Source organism: Paralichthys olivaceus, chromosome 13, assembly GCF_024713975.1.
Source record: "Paralichthys olivaceus isolate ysfri-2021 chromosome 13, ASM2471397v2, whole genome shotgun sequence".
Taxonomy (NCBI): Eukaryota; Metazoa; Chordata; class Actinopteri; order Pleuronectiformes; family Paralichthyidae; genus Paralichthys; species Paralichthys olivaceus.
In genome coordinates, this window is record NC_091105.1 from 23340210 (window position 1) to 23364444 (window position 24235).

Sequence of the window (24235 nt, forward strand, 5' to 3'; positions counted from 1 at the left end):
TTTGCACCTGACAAAAAAAAAGCATGAAACTTGCTGTTCCTCTTCGCTGCCATAAAATTGTCATGTCCACCTAATGACTTAGTTTTAAGATAACAACACCAGCAGCTTAGCTTTAAAGCCAGAGTTTGTCGCTGTGTGATATAGTCAGCACTTTTCACTCCTGTTTTGTTTGAGTAAGCATTTCACTGCATATAGTCTCCTCTCACAGACTTTAATTTAAGCCAGTAACAGCTCTCTGTCTATCGCTCTTAGCCCAGCACTGGTCTTGTCAGTGTTGAAATGTCAAATTAAAAGTATTCTCAGTATTTTTTTTCCCTATGTGATATAACTTTGTCCATGTATATCTGTATACAAGTAGAGCTGCTTGTTTTGAATCAATACCAAATGACCCTGCTTTTGAAACACATGTTCTGAACCTTACCCTGTCCTCCTCCACGCCCCCTTATCCACAAGTGTTTGCGGAACTGTTGGGTTTCTCTAATTTTTTTAAGCTCTCATCTTCGCAATGTAAAGTACTTTTAGATATTGTATGTTATGATCAGGTGTTATACAAATAAAGTATGACTGAATCCTACATTTCATCCAATCAGAGGATGTTGCCACAAGTGAGCTGCTAGTGTTAGAACAAATTGCACACAAGCCAGAAAATCAAATGGTAAAGTTATATTGTTTTGTGTTTTGAAACAGGCCTATTATCTCTTTACCTGCCACTCATTGGATTTCTTATGTAACTATCAAGATTATTCTGTTTTGATAATGTGGCCTTGGTGTTTCTGTCCTCTCCAGGCTGTCACAAACTCAATCAAACAAATGCTATTCGTAAGGTGCGACATCCTCTGTCCTAACCCTCAACGAGAGTATGGAAACACTACCAAAATATTCCATTAAAAAGAGAAAAGAACCAAAAACTGAGGGCTGCTGATGTCGACCAAGTCCATTATTGCCAACAGATGTTGAAGTTTCAGCTTATTTAATGCCATTAATTGTTATTATCATAGCTGAGCAGCCTCATTATGAAAGAAGGAATGTAAGTATGTAAGGCAAAGACGTAGTTTGGAAAGTACACAATGTAGAAGAAGGAGTTGAAAATATAGGCCAACTAACATCAATTTGATGTTTCATGTCTTTTGTTTTTCTGGCCTAAAAATGTTCCAGATTCTTCAGTGTCTTCTTATTTTTTTGCTTATTTTTATGAAACACATGTAGAATGTCAAACAGATTCAGTTTATGAGAATATGCGATGGAGAGAGGCAGCCAGTTCACACATTAGAAAGTGTAAGAAGCATTAGGGCCAGCACTGTCTGCACAGTAGGTCTGTCTGTCTGTCTGCCACTGTGGTCCAGACATGAAATTCCTCACAACTCTTTGATGGATTGCAATTAGATTTTCTTTTTCTCCATCGCCAAGATCTAATTAACTTTGGTTATCCCTGCATTTATTTTTTATCCAGCACCATCATCGGGTCAATATTTGAATTATTTAGATACTTTGGTATATGTCACATACAAGTAAACTACATGCCCAGCAGCCTTGAATGTCATGTGTTTTGCACTAATTGACAGATATTATCTTGTTAATGTGCTAACCTAAGATGGTGAACATTGCACCTGATAAATATGGTGTATTAATATTTTACTTGAAGCTCAAAGTGCTGTTGTGACGAAGTACAGCCTCAACTCTTAGTCTTGTTAGTTGATAGACCTCCACTGATAATTAAGAATGGACACTGTGGATAAAAAAACTTTTTGACTTGATCATATCACATTACCTCTTTATATTCTGCTGTTGTAAATCTACATCGACAAAATGTTTATGAAATAAATTGCTGGACAGGGTTGTTTTTTTAACATCTGGAAAAATGAAGATACTCGCGCAACATATCAGAATCCCAAGGTGCCATGAAGCATGGGTTCATTGATTTGTAGTATTGCCTACAATGCTCTGATACAGCATGTGGACAGTAATCAATGGTATTGATTGATAACATTGATTGAATATTCAATACTCAACTCATTATTTGGCACTGAAAATCACAGTAAGATGTCAATCTCTACGAAATGAGTATAGATCATTCAGCTTTAACAAAAACAGACAAAGCTTGACAAAACACAACGGTGGTGTGTGTTGCAGGCTTGTTGCATTATATTTCCCAGGTGTTTCACTTATTGTGTCCACCACAAACTGCCAAGACACTGCCTCCGTCCTCCCTCCCTCCCGAACATTTTCAGGAGATTCTCCTGCTCTCGAGCTGGTCCTGCACAGCACTTGTTCAGTGTGGCTGTGGTGCAGAGCTGCTGCCTCCCCATCTGTTGAGTTTTTTTTTTTTTCTAAATATAACATCTGGGGAGGGCTGCATATAGCCTGTAGGCAGGGAAAACAAAGGAGCACAGGGAAATTGGCTGCTTGTGTATTCTATGGGACCAGGAGGGAATGTTAGCCAGACAGTTGTTAACTCTCCTTTTCCCTGCCTGCCTCAGTTTTGTCATGGTTGTGTACAAAGCGAAGAGGAACAACGCTGTATATTTAGCAGCCGTGAATCATACTCAACAGATTGCACTGGTACAGAACACAACATGGTCTGTAAAGTCGGAGACAGTGCACAGCATAAGTATGTAGCTCTGATCATGAATCAGCTTGTTCAAATCCATTGAAATTTTATAAAATCCATTAAAATGTTAATATAGTTGTTGCTGCTTGCTTCAGTGGAGACTAGTTTTAATTGTTTCTTTTTCCTATTAAGTTTCATCACACATTGATGGCAGCCATGAAGGAGATCTTCATGTTGTTGAAGCTTGGTTGTTAACTTGCCAGAGATCTTTAGTAAACAACTAAACAACATGATTGTTTTGGGGAGGACAGAGAGAGAAACACTCTGTGTGTTAACATAGAGCGTGATGATATAGATTTTTCATGGACAATGGTGATGTTAGGGCGTAAATCCAACTCTTATGACAAAGAAACGTAATTGAGGTAATATTATAAAGTACTGAACTTTATTACAAATAGCTTATTAATTAAAGAAAACAAACATTTCTAATGAACATTTCTTGAAGTAAAATCCAAACATTTTTTTTCTTTTAGAGCAGCTTTTCTTCCTTTTGATTTGCTGATATGAAATTCTATTTCATAAATGACATGTCTGCGATAGGCTCACGTTGGCTGATAGTATCAGGCAACAAAAAATCATTCAGGCTGAAGTGTTAACCTCATATATGAAATATTTCAGTCTAATGTTTTTTCTTTTTTTCTTTTTATTGATGAAAAAGTGACTCTTTGGTAGCTTCACTTTAGAAGTGTGTCACTCAGTTTGGGGTTGATTACGGTGTCAAATACCCCCCCTCTCAACGACACATTAAACCATAATTGTGCTGAGGCGACAGTTAAACCTACCCCCAAACTCTCTATAATTTGTAGTGACAGTGAAACAAAGATACCTGCTGTGCATCGCTCTGCAGCTTTGTGTAGTCATGAGATACTGACAGGCCCTGAGATGCAGATAGATGCAGAATTCTATTACACTTTTGCCATGAAGTTGTCATTTAGGCATGACTTCTTGTGACTGTTTACCTCCCAGATTGGTGAGAGGCAGCCTTTGTTTTTTCTGACACAAAGCAGCTCCTTTCAGCTTCTGAGCGAGTTGTACAGCTCCTCGCACAGTCGACCCAGTGTTATTCAACCCCTTAATGAGCCAACTTAAATGTTCTTTATGGGATATGACAACAGTAAAATTGCTTATGCTGTGGCAACTGTTGTTTTACTTGATTGCACAACAAATTAGATAACTAGCGACCTAAGGTCACCTCTGTTAAATTTCTCCGCCGTGCTGTTCAGCAGAGATAAGTGCTTTGACTTTATCTAGATTGTCACTGGCCACAGGACCATTTCCTCAGACCTATCCACTGCAGCCTCTGCACCGCGAGCTCAAGTCTGTCATTTTCACTATGTTATATCCTGCTGTCTCAATGTGTCATGTGCCACATCCAACTGCTGTGGTAGGAAAGCAAAGATTTTGCATCTGAACAGGAACATTTTTTAACCACTTTGTCGTAATATTTTCGCCAAAAACTGAAATTCATAGGTCTAGCATATTACTGAACGCAGATGGATGAAGTGAAACAAACAACAAAGACAGTGATTTGTAGACTTTTCCAGGTTTTCCTGTGGAGTGGGACCAAACTGTAGCCTCCTTTATTGAAGATGTGTTTCACTGTGTTGATATGTGAATAAAATACACATTTCTTGTGCCACCAACCATGGTGAGGTTTAATTTTAGACCATCACTGGCTCACCATGTGCGAACACCCTTGCAGCTGCTAATGCATATCTGTCACTCTCCCTCACTTTCTCTGTCTGTCTTTGTGTCTTGCTTCAGCTCGTTCTGTATTGTTTGAAAGTCTGAGGCGTTTCAGCTTGATCTTGTGATAACCCTTGCTGTGCTCAGCTTGCTCCAGTTTAGAACTGTGTGTGAGCATGTCAAGCTGCTTCAAAGGCTAGACATACATGGCTCATGGTCTGTGCAGTCCTGCAGCGCACAAAGTAGATTGGCACCTCTGCTGTTTGATTACCGACTCAGGTTACATGTTGTCTGCTGCTCTCGCAAGACCTGCAGCCAAACAGAAACACAATGCATAATATTTAATAACAGAGAAGCATGGAATCACACTGATGATGTGTTGCTTCATAATACAAATTAAGACGCAGTCATTCAAAGTCAACAGCAAAGTCAACTGTATTCTTCCACTGAAAGTAATAATCCTTCTTAAGTAATATTTAACACTCACAGTTTTTGCTCAAGACAACTCCTGATCCAAACTGAACCATGGCTCGTTTTTTGATGCAGTGTAAAAACACTTTTTTTTTTAGTTCAGAAGTGGACACAACTTTAAAAAACAGTAGAAGAAACAGCAGTTGGGGTGCTTGTGTATCATCGCCTCTACCAATATAATGTTTGACAGACAAGGACATTCATTTTGGTGGTAGTAATACCATAATGATATTACAGTGGCAACAAAATTAACAAAGTGAATGTGTCATTCAGTTTCTCCATTCAAATGCAAAGACTGTTTTTCTGTGCGATTTATTCAAAAAAAGTTAGCAAATACAGTAGTGGAATTCACAACATGCTTCCATCAAACTCACGTCCATCTACAAAGTATAGGTAGGTGTAGGTGATAACCAGAGGACGTACTTGTGTCCTACAAAAGTCTTAAGTGTGCTCCCGAAACTACATTGTGAAACCACGTCTAACCAGATAAAATGCCATGTTAACAGCTTTGTGGTGGTGTGTTGAGGTGCAGGGGTATAGAGGCAAATGTGAATGAAGCCTGCCATTTCCATCCATGTTAGCATGCTCATCGTGGCCATACTAAACTGCTGATGTCACACCGGTGTCATGTTTAGTTTTTGAGATACATCTGTCTGGATCAAAGTGGTGGAGCGACACAGGCCATAGTTCCCATCCCGGGAGAACTAACATCTTGGGGTTTGTTCTCAGGCCTTTAAAACCAGCAGTCACTTGAACAACATGAGAAGGAGACTTCTCATAGCTTATGGACATGCAACCTGTGATAAGAGGTACCTAGAAGCCATTTCTTTGTATTAAACGGCCAAGAGCAAAAAATTTAACCGCTGTCACTTTAATGCCTTCTTTAAAACTATTTAGAAAAGCAACATTATAGCGATTAAAGCCTTTTATGGTGAGCAAAATATTTACAAGGCTGATATTTACACCTGATGTAGCTCAGGTTTCCTCACTTTCTACCAAACAGTCCTGAGCCCCAGAAATAGCAACGCGGTCGTATGACTCATGTTTTTAGCTATCTGTGGTACCTGATGAGAAAGTCGATGATTAAGGGACTCGTTGATCATGTGCAACACCTAAAGAAAGGGAGGCATCAGTGCACACTGGGTCAGTTCATGTCCGACATTAATCTTTCACCCAAACCTTCTCCAATCAGCTGCTTTCTTGGTGCTCACACCCTCACCTCCAATCAACAAAGGCGTATTCATTTTTCAAGCCCATTTTCCTATGCTCCCTGTTTTCATTCCGCTGTCAAATACCAATGTCAGCCCTTTTTCTATATCTTCTCCAGTCCCAGGAGACTCTAACCGTTTCATCCTATCCTATACTTGTCTTTCATCTGCTCGCTTCTATATTGCAATCCCCATTCCGTCATCACCATGCCTTCACCCATTCTCACCTAGCTCCGATTTTCTCCCAGTGCCTTCCTCTTGTCTCCATCTTCTCTACCTCGTATTCCTTGCATTTTAAGACCTAAACTGTGGCCACTATTTATTCTTCTGATTTAATCCCCTCAGTCACTTAACCTTTCCTTACCTTCCAGATAATTTCAGAAAGTACTAAAAATGCTGTAAACCCTTAAAAGTATCCCAAAACAACTGGAGCTACTGTGATCACTGCCAGTTTACTCCCCCACTCTCTTCTTCAGCTGTCACTTCCCTGTGCAACATCCCCTCATTACCCAACCAACACATAGCACTGAACCCTCCCTTTTCCTTCACCCCCTCTCCAGCTCAGCCCCCACTTTTTCTCTTCTCCCATCTCCAGCTTTAGCACGCCCTGCTTTCCCACCGAAAACCATCTTCCTCTTCTCCTCTTGTGCTTGCATCGAGAGCAGCGGTGCCCTGATGGAGGTCAGCCTTGTTTCTGTCTGCCGTGAGAGGCGACAGGGAGAGGAAGGCAAGGTGAAGCACTTTCAGCGGCTGTCATTGAGCTGTACGGTGGGCTAGGAAGAAGACAGGAGAGAACGAGTGAGCGAGGGGAGGACAGTGTGATAGAGAGAGAGCAAGAGCAAGCGAGTAGATGCAGAGCGAGAAGGAGAGAGAGAGAGTGAGAGAGAGAAAGTGGTCCGGCGCTCACAGCTCACATTGCTGGCTGGCTGGCTGGCTCGCTCACTGTTGACGAATGAGCTGTCTACCCACGGGGCTGGGAAACGGCAGCTTGTGACAAGCTGGGGAGAGGGGAACATGAATGTAATGCGTACCTTGCCTCGCTTGCTTACAGATACCGGTCAGAAGAAGACTCCAGAGAAGAAGGATGGGAGGCGCATGTCGTTCCAGAGACCTAAAGGGACCATTGAATATTCTGTGAGTAACAAACCAGCAACTCTGCCGTGTCTGTTTTAATGTCTCTCCATGTTTTTGATTCTTTTCTGCTCTGCTGCTGCTGCTTCTGTGTTTTGTCTGTGTGTGTCTGCTGGTGCTTTCTGTAGCTCTGACGTGCTCCAGTAATATTCTAGCTGTAGCAGTTGTGTTTGTGTGTTGTGAAGGCACTGTGTCTGACGATGCTTGGCAGCTCATTAGTGAGGGGGGGAGCATGTAACAAGTGTAGCTCATTCTCAGCTGTTTACATTAAGATGTGTGTGTGTATGTGCGTGCGTACACAGATGTGCAGTGGAGCTCGGAAAGCTTATGAAAACAATGCATCCTCTGCTAAAGATTCCCTGTGCAGACACACAACACTCAGCTCCATTTTGCATGTTGATGTATAGGAAAGAGACATGAATTGTAGTGGCTCCGTACGTTTCCTCCAGCTGGACGAGGAGAGGATAGACGCGCAGGAGTGCTGGCAGGACATGTATTTGTTTTTCCACTCGTTCTACGTGCCACGCATCGAAGAGCATTCCTCCACAGAGCTCGCTGTGCTCGCGAATGACCTTCCAACTGCGTTGCCTTTTCTACTGATTTAGCTGTTGTTTAGCAGAAGGAGAGGGAGGTTGAGAGAGAGGGAGAGAGCAAAGAAGAGGGCTCTGGTTCCCTGGCGTGAACTGAAAATGGAGCCTGTCTCTGCTTTGCCTGGTTGTGTTCTTCAAATGACCCTCAAATCCAGCTGCTTTCAGACTGCCTTTCCCTTCCTTGCCTCTCTCTCTTTCTCTCTCTCTCTCTCTTAGTCAGTCACTCTCTCCGTGGCAACAATGAGGAGTGGGATTTCTGTGGCTCAGTTCCAAATGTCTGCCTGTCTGCCGGGGAGAGGGGAGATGAAGGGAGTAAGGAGAGGTGGAAGGGAGGTAGGGAAGGAAAGGTCTATGGTCTCTCACTGACATTCCAGTCTCTCCTTCCAAACTCCTCTTTTCATTTCCCTTCTCTCTGACAGTTACCTTTCCATTGGCTATCTCTGGCTGTTGCCTCCGGCTCCAGAAGCTACTGTAGGTTTCGCTGTGATTGGCTCCCTTCCCCCATCTCCAACACCTCAGCAACACAGACACCGACACCACCTCCACATCCACTGCCTCTCCAACCTGTCAGTCATCCTAGACCTGCTGATTGACAAGGCCCTTGTTTTCTTTGCCGGGTCTTAAACAACCTAAACTGTTACAAGAGGATATTTGTCAGAGCCAAAGCACTATGTCATGGCCCTAATAGGGGCAGAATGGGGCCTCAAAGAGGCAGCAAGATCAGCAAGTCAGCAAGATGGAATGAAATGCTATTTGAAAAGAAAAATAAGGATATATTTAGCATTTAGTTTGTGGGGGGAGATTAATGTCTCAATTACACAGCGTACCAATTCTGTTCTTGTTAGGCATCACTCTTAGTCCTTATTACCTCCTTTTAGATAGCTGATAGTTTGATGGATGGATCGAGTGCTGCCAATGATTTTGTCCTGTAGCCGGACATGCTGCAACATCACTAAGTGAGGAGGCTTGGGGCCGGCAGTAATATGTAAGGCAGTATTGCCAAGCTCCCCCTAAACTCTGAGGGTCATGTGGCCTACACTGTCCCAGTGATTGAGAAGCAGCTTTATCTTAAACTGATCTCCTGGCTGGGGGGGGGCGGCCAGTGATTTTTCGTTATTTCGCTCTCCAGCAGATAAGTTTATAATCTATTGCCTGGCGCCCACCGGAAAAAGGAGAGTTTCCTCTTATGCTTCCTTATCAATATAATCTCCCTCCGTCTTCCTCCTCCCCACCCTCTCACCTCTCTACCTCACACACAGGCTTCTGTCTATGTGCCCTTTCTTTGCATTGAGAAATACCCTTAGCAGCTACAACCCATCTGCCTAGACACTGATAACACCAGTCTATTCAGCAAAGTCCAGCTATTGGCTGACCTGCATCCAATTAAAAAAGTGTATGAAGACTCTGGGAACAACAGAGATAGATGAGAAGACAGAAAGACGCAGACAGAGAGAGGCAAAGAGCGGCACAGAGGTGAGCTGTACAGTGAGTGGATTGGCTCAGTCTTCCCACAGACTGCATGAGAGGGCAGCCAGTCAAATTGAAAGAAAAATAAAGAAGTGAGAGATGCTGTGCACCAAACACATGTACAGTATCTCCACATACAGCACTATCACACCATGGACATATGCTTCTAGTGGTCTGCTAGTTTAATTTTTAACTGAATTCCAAGGACCTGCAGGGTGTCCTGACCTGCAGATTGCTGCATTTATGTTTTGGGTGTTACTTTTTTAGCTTTGGCCTTACTTTAGATTGTCTCTGACAATATTGCACTGTCCAAGTTAAAAGTAATTGCTCTTTAAAACATGGCTTTATGGATTATTAGGAACATCAGCGGTCACATGTAAAGAGAAGTTAAAGTTTCGGCGGTTTATTCTCTTATTTAGCCCCAAATCCTGGTCCTAGACTTTAATATTGGGCATCTGCTGATCCCAAATGTGATCAAATTATTATGTTTATCTAAATGTACGTTGTTACATAGCTATGCTAACAGTTTGTGGTTTACTGTAGGCAGCAGCTCTCAGAGAGCAAACAAATCTACAACTGATTACTTTTGGTCTGCTATCATCATATTCATGGAATGAATGTCAATTAACTACAGCTTATGAACTACCACCAACTGTAGAATCAGTATTTCCCATTATTTACCTCAACTGTAGCACCCCTCCACAGTCAAATTTGTCCTGCTAAAGTTTCATAATGAACTGAGATTTTTACACATCTTGTGCAAAATCTTGCCTCGGTGTCGTTCTCCTTTCCCTTCTCTCTCAGAAACACCTTGACAATGGACCCCTATATCAAAGTTGAACTGGTGATCAGCAGCAATGCGTGACATCGAGGTGCATCTGTGTGTTTTTAAGTTTTTTCCTATCCACGGAAGGCAGGCAGAACTCTGAATAACATTGGTAGTATCCACTTTAGTTAAGTTAGTTGTGTTTTCAGTGAAACATAGTACATGCATGTCGTTCTCAGCAGGCAATCAGACCTCGTCATAACCCGACCCTGCTTTGTGTAACTCAGTTTCATCAGTTCTTTTCCAATCTCCCTTCTTACTGTTATCACATAAAGGCAAAAATGCCCCAACGTCACATTCCAAGATGTCACCGATTAACTTGTTGACCTCAGTGTCATCATAACCTGTATAAACCATTTCAAAAGATAACAACACTACATTGTGACAGACTGGAATTAGTATTATTGCTATTATTATTATAATTATTATGAATAGTAACCCTAACCCTACTAATAATAATAATACAAACTTTATTTGTATAGATAGCTTCTGTAATACAAAATAATACAGCTCAAAGTGCTTTACATACAATACAGATGCTAAAAATAAAAACATGTTAATAAAAATTAAAAAGTTAAGATGAAATTGATATAAGAAAAAAGAAATTATTAAATATGATACATTTTAAAAATGCACAAAATCAGAAAAAGAAAGTGATAATAATTGTAAAAGCGCAGGAGTGCAGGCAAGTGCAAAAGATCTAGTTAAAGGCTAAAGTAAAGAGAAACGTTAAAGTTTTCTTTTAAAGATGTTTAATGAACTAGCTTCTCTGATATCTTCAACGTGTCGTGAATTTTTGGCTTGAACCCTTGTGTGGGTACACACTCAGTCTGTTGCTGCGCTCTCAGCAGACCTGGCACAGCAAAGCTCTCATCACTTTTTGTATAGTGACACTAGAGAGCCCTTTTGAGGGGAAGTGCCGTCTGGATTCTAGTTTGTAGGCAGGGGAAGAAAGAATGGAATTGTCAACATATATTAAACATTAATTTTGTGGTGGATCAGGATATTTTTTATTCAGTCAAGCCATGAAGCCATGCAAAATTATTCAAACTACAAAACATTTTTGAAATGATTACTGATGGTTCATAATATCTCTTTTCATAAAGGGTGACCTTTATAGACCAACAGAATATATAAATATACACAAATATGTTTTCACTGTGTATGTAGTGCTAGGTAAGGTGTGGAGTCGTTATTGTGCCCAGAGGATGAACCCTTATGACTACGGAGATCCTTTGACATTTACTGTAGCACCAACAGTAGCTCAAAATAACTCAATATCTAGATCATCTTCATTCACACATAGTCTTCAATACAGCAGTAGACCACAACATATAGTATCTCAAGTCACTTTACATAGTAAGTTTGAAACCATACAATAATATGAAGAAACAACACTGAGCAGCAGTGGAGAGACAACAATCTTAAACATGAAGAAAATAAGCAGATGTTGGTGAAGATAGGAAACACACATCATCAGCATGTGAGTGTTGTCAGTGTGGATGTGTGCTAGTGTTAGCATTTGGCTCAAAACTCATAGAGCAACTAGTGTGACTGCATGGGCTGCAGTTGATTTGATGCTTTGAGGAACACGTTTTTCTACTTTTTCTAAATGTCTAAACACAAGCAACCACACTCCCTGTGTGGTCCTTAATAAAAAATGTAATATAAAATGTTTTAATAAATAATCTGTAAACAAGACTATGAATCTAAGCATTTCATTGTTTTGTTCTTCACAGTTTTTTTAATTTAGAGACAGCAATACTATCTACTGAGATCTAATAGCCAGCTCCAACACAGTCACTCTTAGATTCAACACGTTTTATAAAAGTTGTACTCTGCTGGACATAGTCTATAGTATAATCCAGATGAATCATTAATCTGGCAGATGTGACGAAGAAAAAGGTAAAGGTTGATAATGAGCCATGGTCAGTCTGCCGGTGGAATGGATCTCTGCTGGGCTGAGAGGAAGCATTGTGGGCATTAGAGCACTTGCGAATGTTAGATGAGTCATACACCATGCACCAGGTGCATGTACGTGCATGCACGTGCACGCACACACAAAAACACGCACAACTCCACTCCCTTCTGACAATCAGTCACTCTGATTGCATTATTCAGTGCTGGGTAGGAGAGGGGATCCCACTGTTTCAGCGCTTTCACAGCTCTGGGTGATGGAGAAATGATGGGATTGGAGGGATGTGTGGATGTTAAAAGTGATGGAGGAGAGAATAGAGGCAAATGGCTTAACATGTCAGCAGCTCACTCCCTTATCTCTTAGTCGCAGCATTCTTTAGGAACTTGGTCACAGGATGGAGTCTGGAATTCCAATTTTTAGCTACACAGATAAAACATTAAGTTATTTAATTTTTAGATGTTGCCACATCCTCATGTATTTTGTTTATAAGCCAAACTACAAAATAACTTGGCAGATATCTGGTAAATATGCATCTGAGTAATGAAAAGCCGAACTGCATTGTTTTTATACTTAAAGAGTTAGCAAGGGTTGTGTGGGTTTGGCTTTTAGAATGAAGAGCACATTCATCAGTCTGTAGCTAAATAAACAATCTTGTGTAAGCTTCCTGCGCATGTGCATGGTTTTCCCAGCCCTCTACATAGCAAGATAGAAGTCGATTACTGACATACAATAGCAGATATTTAGCAATATTTTGAATTCCTATTACATGCTTTCTTTTTGTCTTGGCTCGTTCATCAAGGATAGAGCATTACAAACTTAATGAAGGTGTAAGAGTTTTACAATTGGTATATTTAAGTATACTTCAAAATTGAAGATGTTATGTTAAATTAGAATTTCCAGTTTGCCCAAGCAATAAGAAAGTTGACCTTGTGTTCTAAAAAAAAAAAACAAAAGAAACTTTGTAGGCACCGGTACTGTTTTTATGAATCTATTTAGCACCAAAAACTAACTATACCAACTCTGCTTATTTCAGTTGTATTTAAAACATGTTGATGTTTTAATTGCTGAAATTAGAATATTTGAACAGTCATAGTCAGTATATGAAACTATAACATTTGCAAACTCTAGCCCAGCAGCTAAAACAGGACTGAGAGCCGTCAGCTGGCTCAATTTGAATGATATCCTCAGCCCTTGTCAGGTGTTATTCATTATTACGAAATAAATGGAAAACTACATAATGGACCTAACAGACCCCTCTCAGACAGTTCTGGCCACATCACTACCTTAGCTTTGGCCTTTCTAAGTTATCTCTGTGCTTTGCAAGTTCTGTGGTGCTTTGCTGTGTTTATGTTGGAAAATCAGAAGGGCTATCAAAGCCTGAAGCAGGGGTTGAGAACCTGGCCAAAGGAGGTATCCATGAGAGCTTTAAAGTCAGAGAGCAGACAAGTCTAAATTTAGACCTGCAAATGATCAGCAAGGATGTAGTTGCACAAGATACACATGCCATTAGGGTAGTAACCACAAAGTTACCATGGCAACTGTCATGCTAAAGCTGGGCCTCGTCCTTCATTAGAAAATGAGGAGCAATAGCTGTTCTGATGTAGTATTATGGATGATTAAACCCAACGCTGGAGTTTTACTTCCAGTTTGATGACGACAGAGTTGGATCATTATGTTGATTATGGTTTCTCTTCCTCTCTTTTCCAGTCATTTTATTTATTCCACTGCTTTTTCATATTTTGAACAAAACAGTTTCTACTCATTACTACGGATCAGCCGATGACCTGTGAATGGATACACATATCTGCTTAATAATCTCACCAAGAAGCCATAGTTCTGAGATTGCATCTTATTTCCTTGGTTGACCTTTTGCTGTAGCCTTTATAGATTAGTTCTCACGTTCCACAGTTAATGTTCTTACCAAGATGTCAGCAGACTCTCTAATGGAGCTATTAGTCTTTAGCCTTCCAGCTGACTGCCCTTGTTGGTTCTGTAAACGTCCTCTCCCGTTTAACAAGGTGACCATTAGCTAGATGTCATTCATTCTCAAGATGGCTGCTACTGCGCTCCTGTACCATTCTCCTTGAAGGGAAGGACCCTAACAGGAAGAAATTTAATTATTCATCCCCTTTTCTGGATGAATAATGGGTATTATTGATCCAGGGGATAAGGAGATAGGGTTCACCTGTCATTAGTGGCTATGATCCTGATTGCAATTACTATGTGTCCTGTCTCCCCCCCCCCCCTTGTGCTGCTGTCAATGTGTCAATAACAGGTCTCTATCAGTAGGTCACATTTGCATGTCCCCTGTCCTCTGCCACTTAATCGAGTTGGAGATAGCTCCTCTTACAGCGCGATCAATGGCTACATCTAAGTCATTTTAGCAGTGCCTTGATGCTTCTCTGACATAAGAAGCTTGTTGTGCTGCTAATTTTCCTAGCTTAGATAAAGTCAGTTTAGCTTAAAGAATAAACTTGAATTATTCATGTTATGGCACAACAGAGTAGCTATTGGACAGGGAGCAAACAACCATCATATGTGAGGTAAATCTTTAAAATAAACATTTGTAGAACAAAAAAAATAGAAGGTTTTACAATATAAGCCAAGTATTAGAGAATTCTCCACTTATTACTCCAAGACAACAATAGTGTTTGAGCAGCTGTATTGTCCTGTCCTTTAGTTTGGCTTTGTGCTGAGTAACAGAGGAGCTATAAAGCTAAAAATAAGTTGGTCATGGATGAGATGGTAGCAAATAGGACCTCGGGAGAATCGATGCTCTGTGCTGAAGCCGCCTGGATGAAAGGCTCAGACACTGTAGGAACCCTACTCATTAGTAACTCTTTATCTCCCCCACCAAACTAGTTTTGTCCTTCAATACTTTCGATTTTAAAATGCTGGCCATGTACATGATACAAGGACATAAGGACACACATGATGAACAGGGAGGTTGAAAATACTTGGAACTCAGCTCTTCAATACATGACGTTATCTGGGTTGTTTCTCTTGTATACATGGAGGCATGTGTTTCAATTCTCAACATGTCAGATAATCTGTCACATCGTCATCAACAGAGTCACCTTAGCATTTAGTTGCTTCGTTGGGTTTGGATCTGGAGCGTTGTTGGACTCTTATTTGAGCTTGTACACGGTCATCATATAGTTAATAACCACATTTTATGGACATTGATTAGAAAACAAATGATGATGACGTTTGTTCCACACAAGTAGAAGATACTTATGAAGATGTCAGAGAGTTTTTGATGATGAGAGCCAACACGTTTTGATATACGTTACATCCTGCCTCTGCCTACCACACTGACCCTCACCTGAATGCTCCGGAGATTTGTTTGTTGCTGTGAACGCGCCTCAACAGAAAATATTATGATGATTTGTTCATTTGTGCAGTTCAAAAGGCTTTAGTTTCGCTGCAGATTTTCCCCCTGGTAATCTGTTTTGCTCTATGGCCCACCCCCGCTGTTTGAGAACCACTGTATTAGCCTAGTTAAATAAAACAACTTAATATGACCAGTAAAGGGGCTAAACCATGGTGTGATAAACTGATAAGAGTCAGTGGCAGTTAATGATACCTGTAAACTCGACTCTACTGTAACTCTGAATTATACATTTGTAAAGTTCAGTCTAGATATGTCAGTTGGCAAAATCGTAGGCTTCTGTCTGTGCTATTAATGTTCTGAATATTTAGGTTTGTGTGTTCAGGTTGCAACAGTATATATCATTTATAGTAAAAAGGTTTCCAGTGTATAAATATATAATAACAATAACGCTTAACTCTATTTACATGGCACTTGACAAGGTTAGAGTAAAAAGGATTTCAAAATAAACTAAATACAATGATTGTATACTCTAAAGAATAAATATAGTAACAATAAATAAACATTATCCAAAAAAAGATTGCACATGTTTCAATGAACATGTTGGTGTATGGTGTGATCCTTGTCTGTAAAAGCCGTTAGATAATCACTGAAAATGAAAACTAGAAATGCTCTGGAATAGCCATCCACCCATCCATCAATTATCTATACAGCTTATCTTGTGAGGGTCGCAGGGAGTTAGATGGAGCCACTACCAGTTGACATTAGGTGCAGGGGGGGCCAACATAGAGAGAGACAATCATTCAAACAAACATTCACACTCACGTTCACATCTTCGGTCAATTTAGAGTCTCAAATTAACCTAATCTAATCTCTGAAGTCCCAGGAGAAAACTCACAAAGATACAGGGAGAACATGCACACTCCACACACAGAAAGACCCCGGCTATCCATTGCACCACTCTGCCACCTGTCCTAGAAAATCTCTAGGAAAGCGGGAACCCTGAATGCAGAGTGGTTTTGACCTTTTGAGTTTATGAGGTTTGTCCATGTACTCACTGCCTTGGTTGCTGTGCAACCTCCGTTTAACTTTATCTCAACTTTGATCGAATGATTGAATTTAATCTAGGGTGATGAACAAGCAGTGAGAATCTCAAGGTATCAAATAGCATTCTGAAATATGAAGGATGCTTTATTATTAGATTTGCTTCTAGAAAATGATCGAGTTAACATTTAATCAAGCCGGACAATTGAATCAGCTCAACAGACTGCTGTTATTGTGTATCTCCACTTTGACCCTTCAAGGAGACGTGTCGATGAACCAGGTAAAAATAGATTTCTAGATTTACAGTTCAGACAAAAAGTTTTTTGTCCACTCAGATTTGGTACAACCATTCACTTGGACTTGAGGATAGACTGATTAGATTTGGTGGTCAAATGTCACTGTGACCTCTGAACACATGTTTTTTTGCCATTACCCATGAATCTATATGCAAATGATGACACATTATACACAAATGTGTTGTCTTACAAAGGTTCTGCCATTGTATATCCAAAAGATCAAATTAATTAAATGTCATAACTCAGAAGGGGAGATTGTAACCATATTTCACATTCGTTTGGATCTTAGATGTCAACCTTGAAACTCTGCATTGTTGACCACAACGTTGTATCCAGATTTATTATCTGAGCAGATGTATCCACACAAGGAGTCTGACTTTTGTTTCGTTTTTCCTGAATGAATAAATGACAATAGACAATAATGTGAGTGTGTGAGACAGTATTTCTAGTTATTATACATACTATCATATTATTGTTAGTGGTTTATAATAGGTAAAGAAAATCAAACAATTAACCTTTGGTTCTTACTACACCTCTAACACAATAACATCTACAACCACTTACTAGCCAAGGGTATCCGGGAAACACTCCACCAGCCCTGTTCCTCTCTGCAGTGCTCACTGCAAGTAAAACTAGCATATCCGATCAACCTCAATTCAGCCCAACACAGCCTCCACATCCAATCCATACTGCACAATGCATTCCTTCTCTGCCTTGTTCATTGTGGGCCAAACAAAGTGGCGCACATTGCTGAGTCAGGGAGACTGTGTACCAGCAGTGTGACCAACCTCAGCTCTGATTAGTTTGTTCCCCCAGAGGGTATGGAGTCCAACCCCAGTGTAGCCCACAATCTGGGGCCTGGGTTATAGCACTTAGCAACCTCCCAACACAGCTTTTGTTCAACCCTTTAATGTCTGGTCTTAATAGACCAACCACATCATTAAAGGGACAGGAAGAAGTGTGCAAAATAACCCAACATGACGGGACTGTTGATCTGCAAGAATGACTGCAATTATTTTGTCAGCTGCTTTTGAAGTTCAGGAAATCTTTGCAAATGCAGATCACAGACAAAGTTCAATTTCCAAAATTAAAACTTCTTTCATATTAGACTTCAAACATACTCCTTTCTTCACTTCTGAGATTAGCATTGGAGGATGGTGCTCCAAGCAAGTGACCAGCTTTACAAGACATCTCAGCTCCAAGAGCTAATGAGCTGTGCTCTGGAGCCAAAACAAGTGACACAGCAGTGTTACTGTCACTGCACTTACATGCTGATTAGTCTTTTTACCAGCTGTTTCTGCTGGATCTCTGCCATCATAGCCAGCTTCTTACCATGTCACTTTATTTTAAGTACACTGTGTTCGATGTGGTCTGTTCTTGTTATTGTTATTCCTCTAGTTGCCTGTAGTGGTATCTCTTTGGCCATGCTTGGCAAGATACGTTGGTGTTTGCCTGAATATCAGTCTAACCAATCTTAATAACCGGAATATTGATTCATCTACACTTACTATATTAAAGATTTTAGTATGGACATACAACATGCTGATGTAAAATGAGTCCACAGCCACCGTGTCCCAGGGCTGCAGTGTTTTGGTGAGGTTAAATGCACCACTGCTGTTGACTGATATGTTTTATTTACACCGACTTCTTAAAGCCTTACAGTCTGTGTGGTGAACTGCAAATGATTAAAAGTGTTTAATGGATAGATGTCAAGCCCATCTCATTCCCTAACCTGGCAGCATTTTACCACAATTCATACATTCCTCTTGCACACAGCCCTGGCCAAATTACACTCTTAGAGTATTTGCTCTAATTGACGAGAGCTTGATTTACTCGCCTGTCAGAGCTACAGATTCTGGGGATGATCCCACATGGCTCTGTTGGTCTGTTGCTAAATCAAATACACTTCATATCTTTCAAATATTTGAAATATGAATTCCCCCCTCTCTGTGTTTGGTTTTGCTAATGGATTTTGTCCAAAGAAATGTTGTGAAATATCAAAATTTCTCACTTTCAGTTGCTACCTGGAGGCAAAATAGTCTGTTTTCGGAATGAGGATCGGAGCTTGTCACAGCTAGATGTATTTATTGTGAAAATATTCACATGTTGCTAACAGCTTTTGAGTGTTTTCTGCAGCTTCACACATGATCCAGATCATGTCAGTGTCTGCCTCACCCACAAGTTATTAATGTTCCATCTTGTCTGTGTTGGTTCCCTTTACTTGACTGCCTTCCTGTGACCCTGCATGTGTATGTCTGTGTGTGTGTCTCACTTAGTCTGTCTGTTCCTGCAAGAACATTCTCCTAGAAACAATCTGTCATGTTCAGAATTTAGATGCGTGCACACACACACACACACACACACACACACACACACACACACACACAGGCAGTCCCATGACTGCTGCACTAACACACACAGTGCCATTATCCTGTCCTAATTATACACAGCTCAGAGTAGGCCCTGCCTGTCTGGTTCTCAGGGGTTCTCTCCCCTGAGCTCATTCTTTTTCCATATTTGCAATGTTTCTCACACACGCAGGCTCTTTCTGACATGGCTATCATCCTTATTTGGAAGGTAGAAACTCCCACTAGGCATGTTAGATGCTTAACTAGTTCAGGCACATGGAGCACATCTCTGTTGTATAGACTGTAACTGGTGGAGACAAGCAGAAGCACCTGTGTCTCGCTGCAGAGGGCTGCAGCTGAGCACAGGGTGTTGCCACAAGAGCAGGGAATCTGCATGAAAACTCTGCTAACATGACAGCAGCAGTGCTGTCACTTTGAGCTAAAGGTACAAACATGTAACTTTAGTTCAGGACTATGAGCTTTACCAAAGTGAATCAAATGACTCTGTTTAAAAAAATTAAAAAAAAACAACTATAATTTAGGCTACTAGGTGCTTAGGTATTGATTAAGGTTGATCTAGTTCTTAACATGTGAGGCTTGTAGCTTTTTTCTGTTTTGTATCACAATCTGAATTTCTGTGGGTTCAGAACTGCAGGTCAAATATAATACAGAATACTGAAAGACTGAGGCTGAACCTCTTGCACTCTACTGCAGTGCACTGTTAAGCCAGTGTAGCCGCATCCATGAATATGTGAGCGTCCACCAAGGTTCACATGATGAGAATGTTGTTAGAGGCTTACATCCCTGTACCCATCAATTTGTTGTGTCTGTGTGGACACTGGTAACAACTGTGCATGCACTCCACTACAAAAAACAAAACAAAAGTACAAGCCCAATTGGAAGAGAAGCTGAGTTTTTTTCGCTCTCATCTACAATTTATCTTTAAAAGAAAACAAAGACAATAGCCGACAGCGATGTGAGATGTTCTTCTGATTTTCACAGTGTTTTGAACACATCCTCTAAGAGGACCCCAAGAGGAGTATAGTACAAATAACAGTATGAATTTGTGGAGTCTACAGCTGTCCGCAAAGGAGTATCACAGAGGTCTTAGTACTAGGTGTGTAACAATTCTAAAACCACAGACTGAAGTCATTTGCACATATCTAATGTCATGTTGCGATACCGAACAGAAGTTAGGTTAGCCCACTTTAATATACTATAATATAACATCCAGGACCAGTTTCTGAAAAGTGCATCTGGCAGCTTCTTGCCTCTTAGCCTTGGAAGTAGCATTTGGTTACTATTATAGATAGGAAGCTGCTTATGTTTGTAGATGAACAGACTGTTAGATCTATTCCTGATACCTTTTCTCATGTGTTTTTGGTTTTGGAAAAACTGATAGAAGACAAGTCACTCCAATATGCAAAGTGTAATTGTAATAAAGCACATGGTACTTCGCTAGGGAATGTAGAGAAATCCAAAGCTTCTCAGACCTGCTGCTGCTCAGTGCAGAGAGGGAGTGATTCAGCAAATGGTCACTTGGAATGTTGGGAAATGATCTGTGACTTTTATACGATTTTCTGATATTTTTTTAGACTAAATGATTATGATAGTATCAATTAAAAGGGTTAGGGTTAGTTTTTCAATCATTGCTATGGGCCTAGACATTGTTTACATCACTCTTCCTTATTTTAAATAGAAATGTTGTTACACGACCTGTTCCCCAGATAACACGACTACTGGTGACATTCATTTCTGCCAGCAACATTCTATCCCATGAGAATCTACTCTTCGATTTGCGTAACATCCCAAATCCAACATCCAAAAGAACAAGCCACTAGAAAGCTTTCAAGTGATAGTAGCACAGCTCAGTTCCTCAGATTTTCTTTCTCCGCCTCTCATCCTCTGTCACGTCTTCACGTCTTCCCTTTGCAGCTTGAAAGAAGTCCCCTGAACTGAAGCAGGATGTGTGATTTCTGTGTCCTCTCTCTTCTTTTGTGGTTCAGGTGGAATCGCGGGACACGCTGAACAGCATTGCTCTCAAGTTCGACACCACACCCAACGAGCTGGTTCAGCTGAACAAGCTTTTCTCCAGAGCAGTGGTGCCTGGCCAGGTGTGAGCCGCCATGCACGCCTTCACTGATAGATTCAGCTTCATCACCTCATCACTGACCCTACAGCAACGTCATTATATACTTCAACCCACTAAGTGCTCGATAGACACCTGTCATTCTCACTGGTTTACCTTGATCCCGCAATTACTAATTTTCAGAATGTATGATTTTCGGTAGGTTTGTAGGGAAAATGACAAGCTGCATGTGTGTATCCTTTCTCAGAGACTCGCTGACTCACTAATCACATCCCTGTGATCTCTATCTCTTCTTGATTGCCTGCTAATTACAGTGTACTTGTCCCATTAGAATGCAACTCATTACATTACCTAATATGTTTCTAAAAAGGTATAATAATATCCTTAAACTCCAAAGATGCTTTATTTCCAACACAATGACACAAGCTTCCCATCTTTAGACCGCTTCGCACAACACCATCTTCCCTGGCTCAAGCTCTGCGTCATGTTTCTCATTTCTTTTTCAGCAATACACCCAGATTCTTAATCAGTTTTTTTTATTGGGAGGAAAGTGACAAACATCCAAAATGATATTTTGTCACTCTATTTCCTGGCGTTGAAATAATAATCCAGACAAATTTGAGAAGAGCCACATGCACCAAACCCGCTGGCGTCCCTCATCTCGGCTCTCTGCAGACAATGCTGAGTTGAGCTGCGTCCAAACAGTAGGGTGTAGAGAGCCATCACTGAACCATCGTCCCTGCTCTCACTCCATGACTGAGGCAGAAGTTAAGCTGCTATAAAAACACCTGTTGTTTTTATTTTTCTTCTAAATCTCAAAAAAAAGAGTGGCTCTTTCATTATATTGTACAAGTGTAATGTCACTTCACAGTAACATCAACACGTTCTAGTCCCCTTTAAAAGATTAGCCTAACATTATGGAAATTATGCTAGCTATGCTAGACGTGGGGGAGAACTACTCAGACCCTTTAAAAGTCCAGCTTTCAAAGTAATAGAAATTTTTTTTGATCTTCTCTGTTAGTTTTATCATGAAACAATTAAGAATTATTATATACTATTTTTTCTTTGTGGCCTATAAGTACAGTATCTCAGCAAATATGCTTTCTTTCCAAGACTCAGATGAGAAGATCGTTGCCACTCTCATGTCTGCACGCTGCATATGAAACTAGAATGGCACTCAGTAAAGCACCTATCTCCCCCCAACAGTTCTATCAAGCTGCACCTGCACTAGTTTTTCTTTTTATCCCCATGTGTACATTTTCCTTTAACAGGTGTGAATCCTCCACTTTGCCACTACGTTACACAACAGAACTCATATTATCCATCACACAGATACACACATTTTATCAATACAGAAATAGAAGCTGTCAGCTGATTGATTAGTTGCATCGAACAGAAAATGAACCATATTAAAGAAACAGTGATCACCACATAATGATTGATACTTTTCTTAAATGAGTAAAATCTGTCTTACTAGCTGCGCATTCATTCATTCATTCAGCTTGTCATTCATTGAGCAAATAATCAACAGATAAATCTAAAAGAAAATAGTTGCAGCCCTTAATGTAAATAAATGTAGTGTCAGCATTGAAATGTAATGTTGCTGTGACTAGATTTACTGTGTTCTAACTCAATGAAAACCATTAGACACCATGTTCATCTCATCGCTGTTTATCTTACACATTAACTTGCCATCATGACTGTGACTTTCCTCCTGTTTATCCTTGTCAATAGCATGACGCTATTTACATGATGCCATGTTGAGTGTGTGTGTGTGTTTGCGTGTGTGTGTGTGAGGAGAGATTCTCCTTGTCTGTCCTTGTGCGTGTGTGCATGCAGTGTGTGTTTGCACAAAGCCAGTGCCTGTGTAAATACAGACATGGGTTGTGTTTGCAGGTTCTGTACGTTCCTGATCCTGAGTACGTCTCCAGTGTCGGAAGCTCCCCTTCCCTCAGTCCCATCAGTCCCCTGTCTCCTACCTCCTCAGAAGCTGATTTAGAGAAGGTGACGGTATGTTGACAACAGCCTCCGATGCACAATCTCACAGACACAGATCATGTTTAAGTAAAGTCACCTAATTGTTGTTCTGTTATGTGGATACGTATGTATGACATTTTTAGTTTTTTATGCTGTAGCCTCAGCAACCTTCTGCAGTATATTATCATTTAGGTGAGGAAGGACATTGTCTGTGTAAGGCCAGGCAGTGCAACTGTCATCAATCACAAATTTGCTTCCATTCCAAAGGCTGCGTTTCAGTGACTTATTCAAATGCTATATTTTATGGAAGTGACTTGTCAGAAATCAGGTGACTGATATCGATTTATCCATCTGAGACCAATTTACACTGCATCTGCCACTTGCTGGTCATTAATTAAGCCCCTATGAGAAATTGTTCTCTGATCACAGAGTGCTCACATGCAGCACATCCTCTCTCTCTCTGACACACACACACACTCTCTCTCTCTCTCTCTCTCTCTCTCCCTCCCTCTCTCCCTCTCTCCCTCCCCCTCCCTCTCTCCCTCCCTCTCAACTCTGTCACCACTGTATACATGTATACACAATGCACAATAGTTCTGATTTATCCTTCAGCCACCACTGTCACATGTTAAAGCTCTGTTCGTTGTGAACATACAGTGATAGGTGTCATGCTGTCAAGGACACAGAAGTAGAAAGAGGTTCTAATAAAACCTGCATTATATTTTCCAAGGACAGAACTAAAAGCAATGTTGGTGCGTGTTATGTTGTTTACAAATATAGTCAGGCCACACTTGTGTGTTGCTTTTTACACAGAGGCTATGAAATCTAGGTTTAGTTTCAGCGACATTATGAGAAGGACATTATTATCATTATTATTCAGTTTAGTCCAAACCAAAATAACAGGTAAGCTTATTTACATTGTGGTCCTTGATTAGTGGATAGTAAATATACAAGAAATGTAGGAAACAAATAGATTTTTATCAAACACAATAACTATTCCATAGCTTTATTTTTAAGGATGATATCAAATAGCAGCAAAATTAATAATAAAAATTACATCAAATTATATCTAGGACGTAAGCCATTATTAGATTTTCTTTTTATAATTGTGGTATTATTATCATTTTATGTGCATAGTTATTTTTGCATCGACTGCACGCCTGAGCTTGAAATATCACTGTGGCAAATTAAATCCTTTAATTGGACCTTAGATCGGCAGATTTTCTCCTTTAAACATTGTAGTTA

At 40.4% G+C, this 24235-nt stretch overlaps 1 protein-coding gene across 9 annotated transcripts in view; it reads left to right on the plus strand.

Moving 5' to 3' along the window:
• The window catches only part of oxr1a (oxidation resistance 1a), a 149707-nt gene that overhangs the window by 96219 nt on the left and 29253 nt on the right, over positions 1–24235 (plus strand). For 4 of the 9 annotated variants that reach the window (XM_020091303.2, XM_069537351.1, XM_069537352.1 and 1 more), the window contains 3 exons: positions 7025–7107; positions 20931–21038; positions 22910–23023. In XM_020091303.2, the coding sequence (XP_019946862.2) occupies positions 7025–7107; positions 20931–21038; positions 22910–23023 (305 nt within the window). Of the gene's footprint in view, positions 1–6649; positions 6706–7024; positions 7108–20930; positions 21039–22909; positions 23024–24235 lie in introns of those variants that run through there. The other 5 variants (XM_069537353.1, XM_069537354.1, XM_069537355.1 and 2 more) reach the window with 3 other exon arrangements.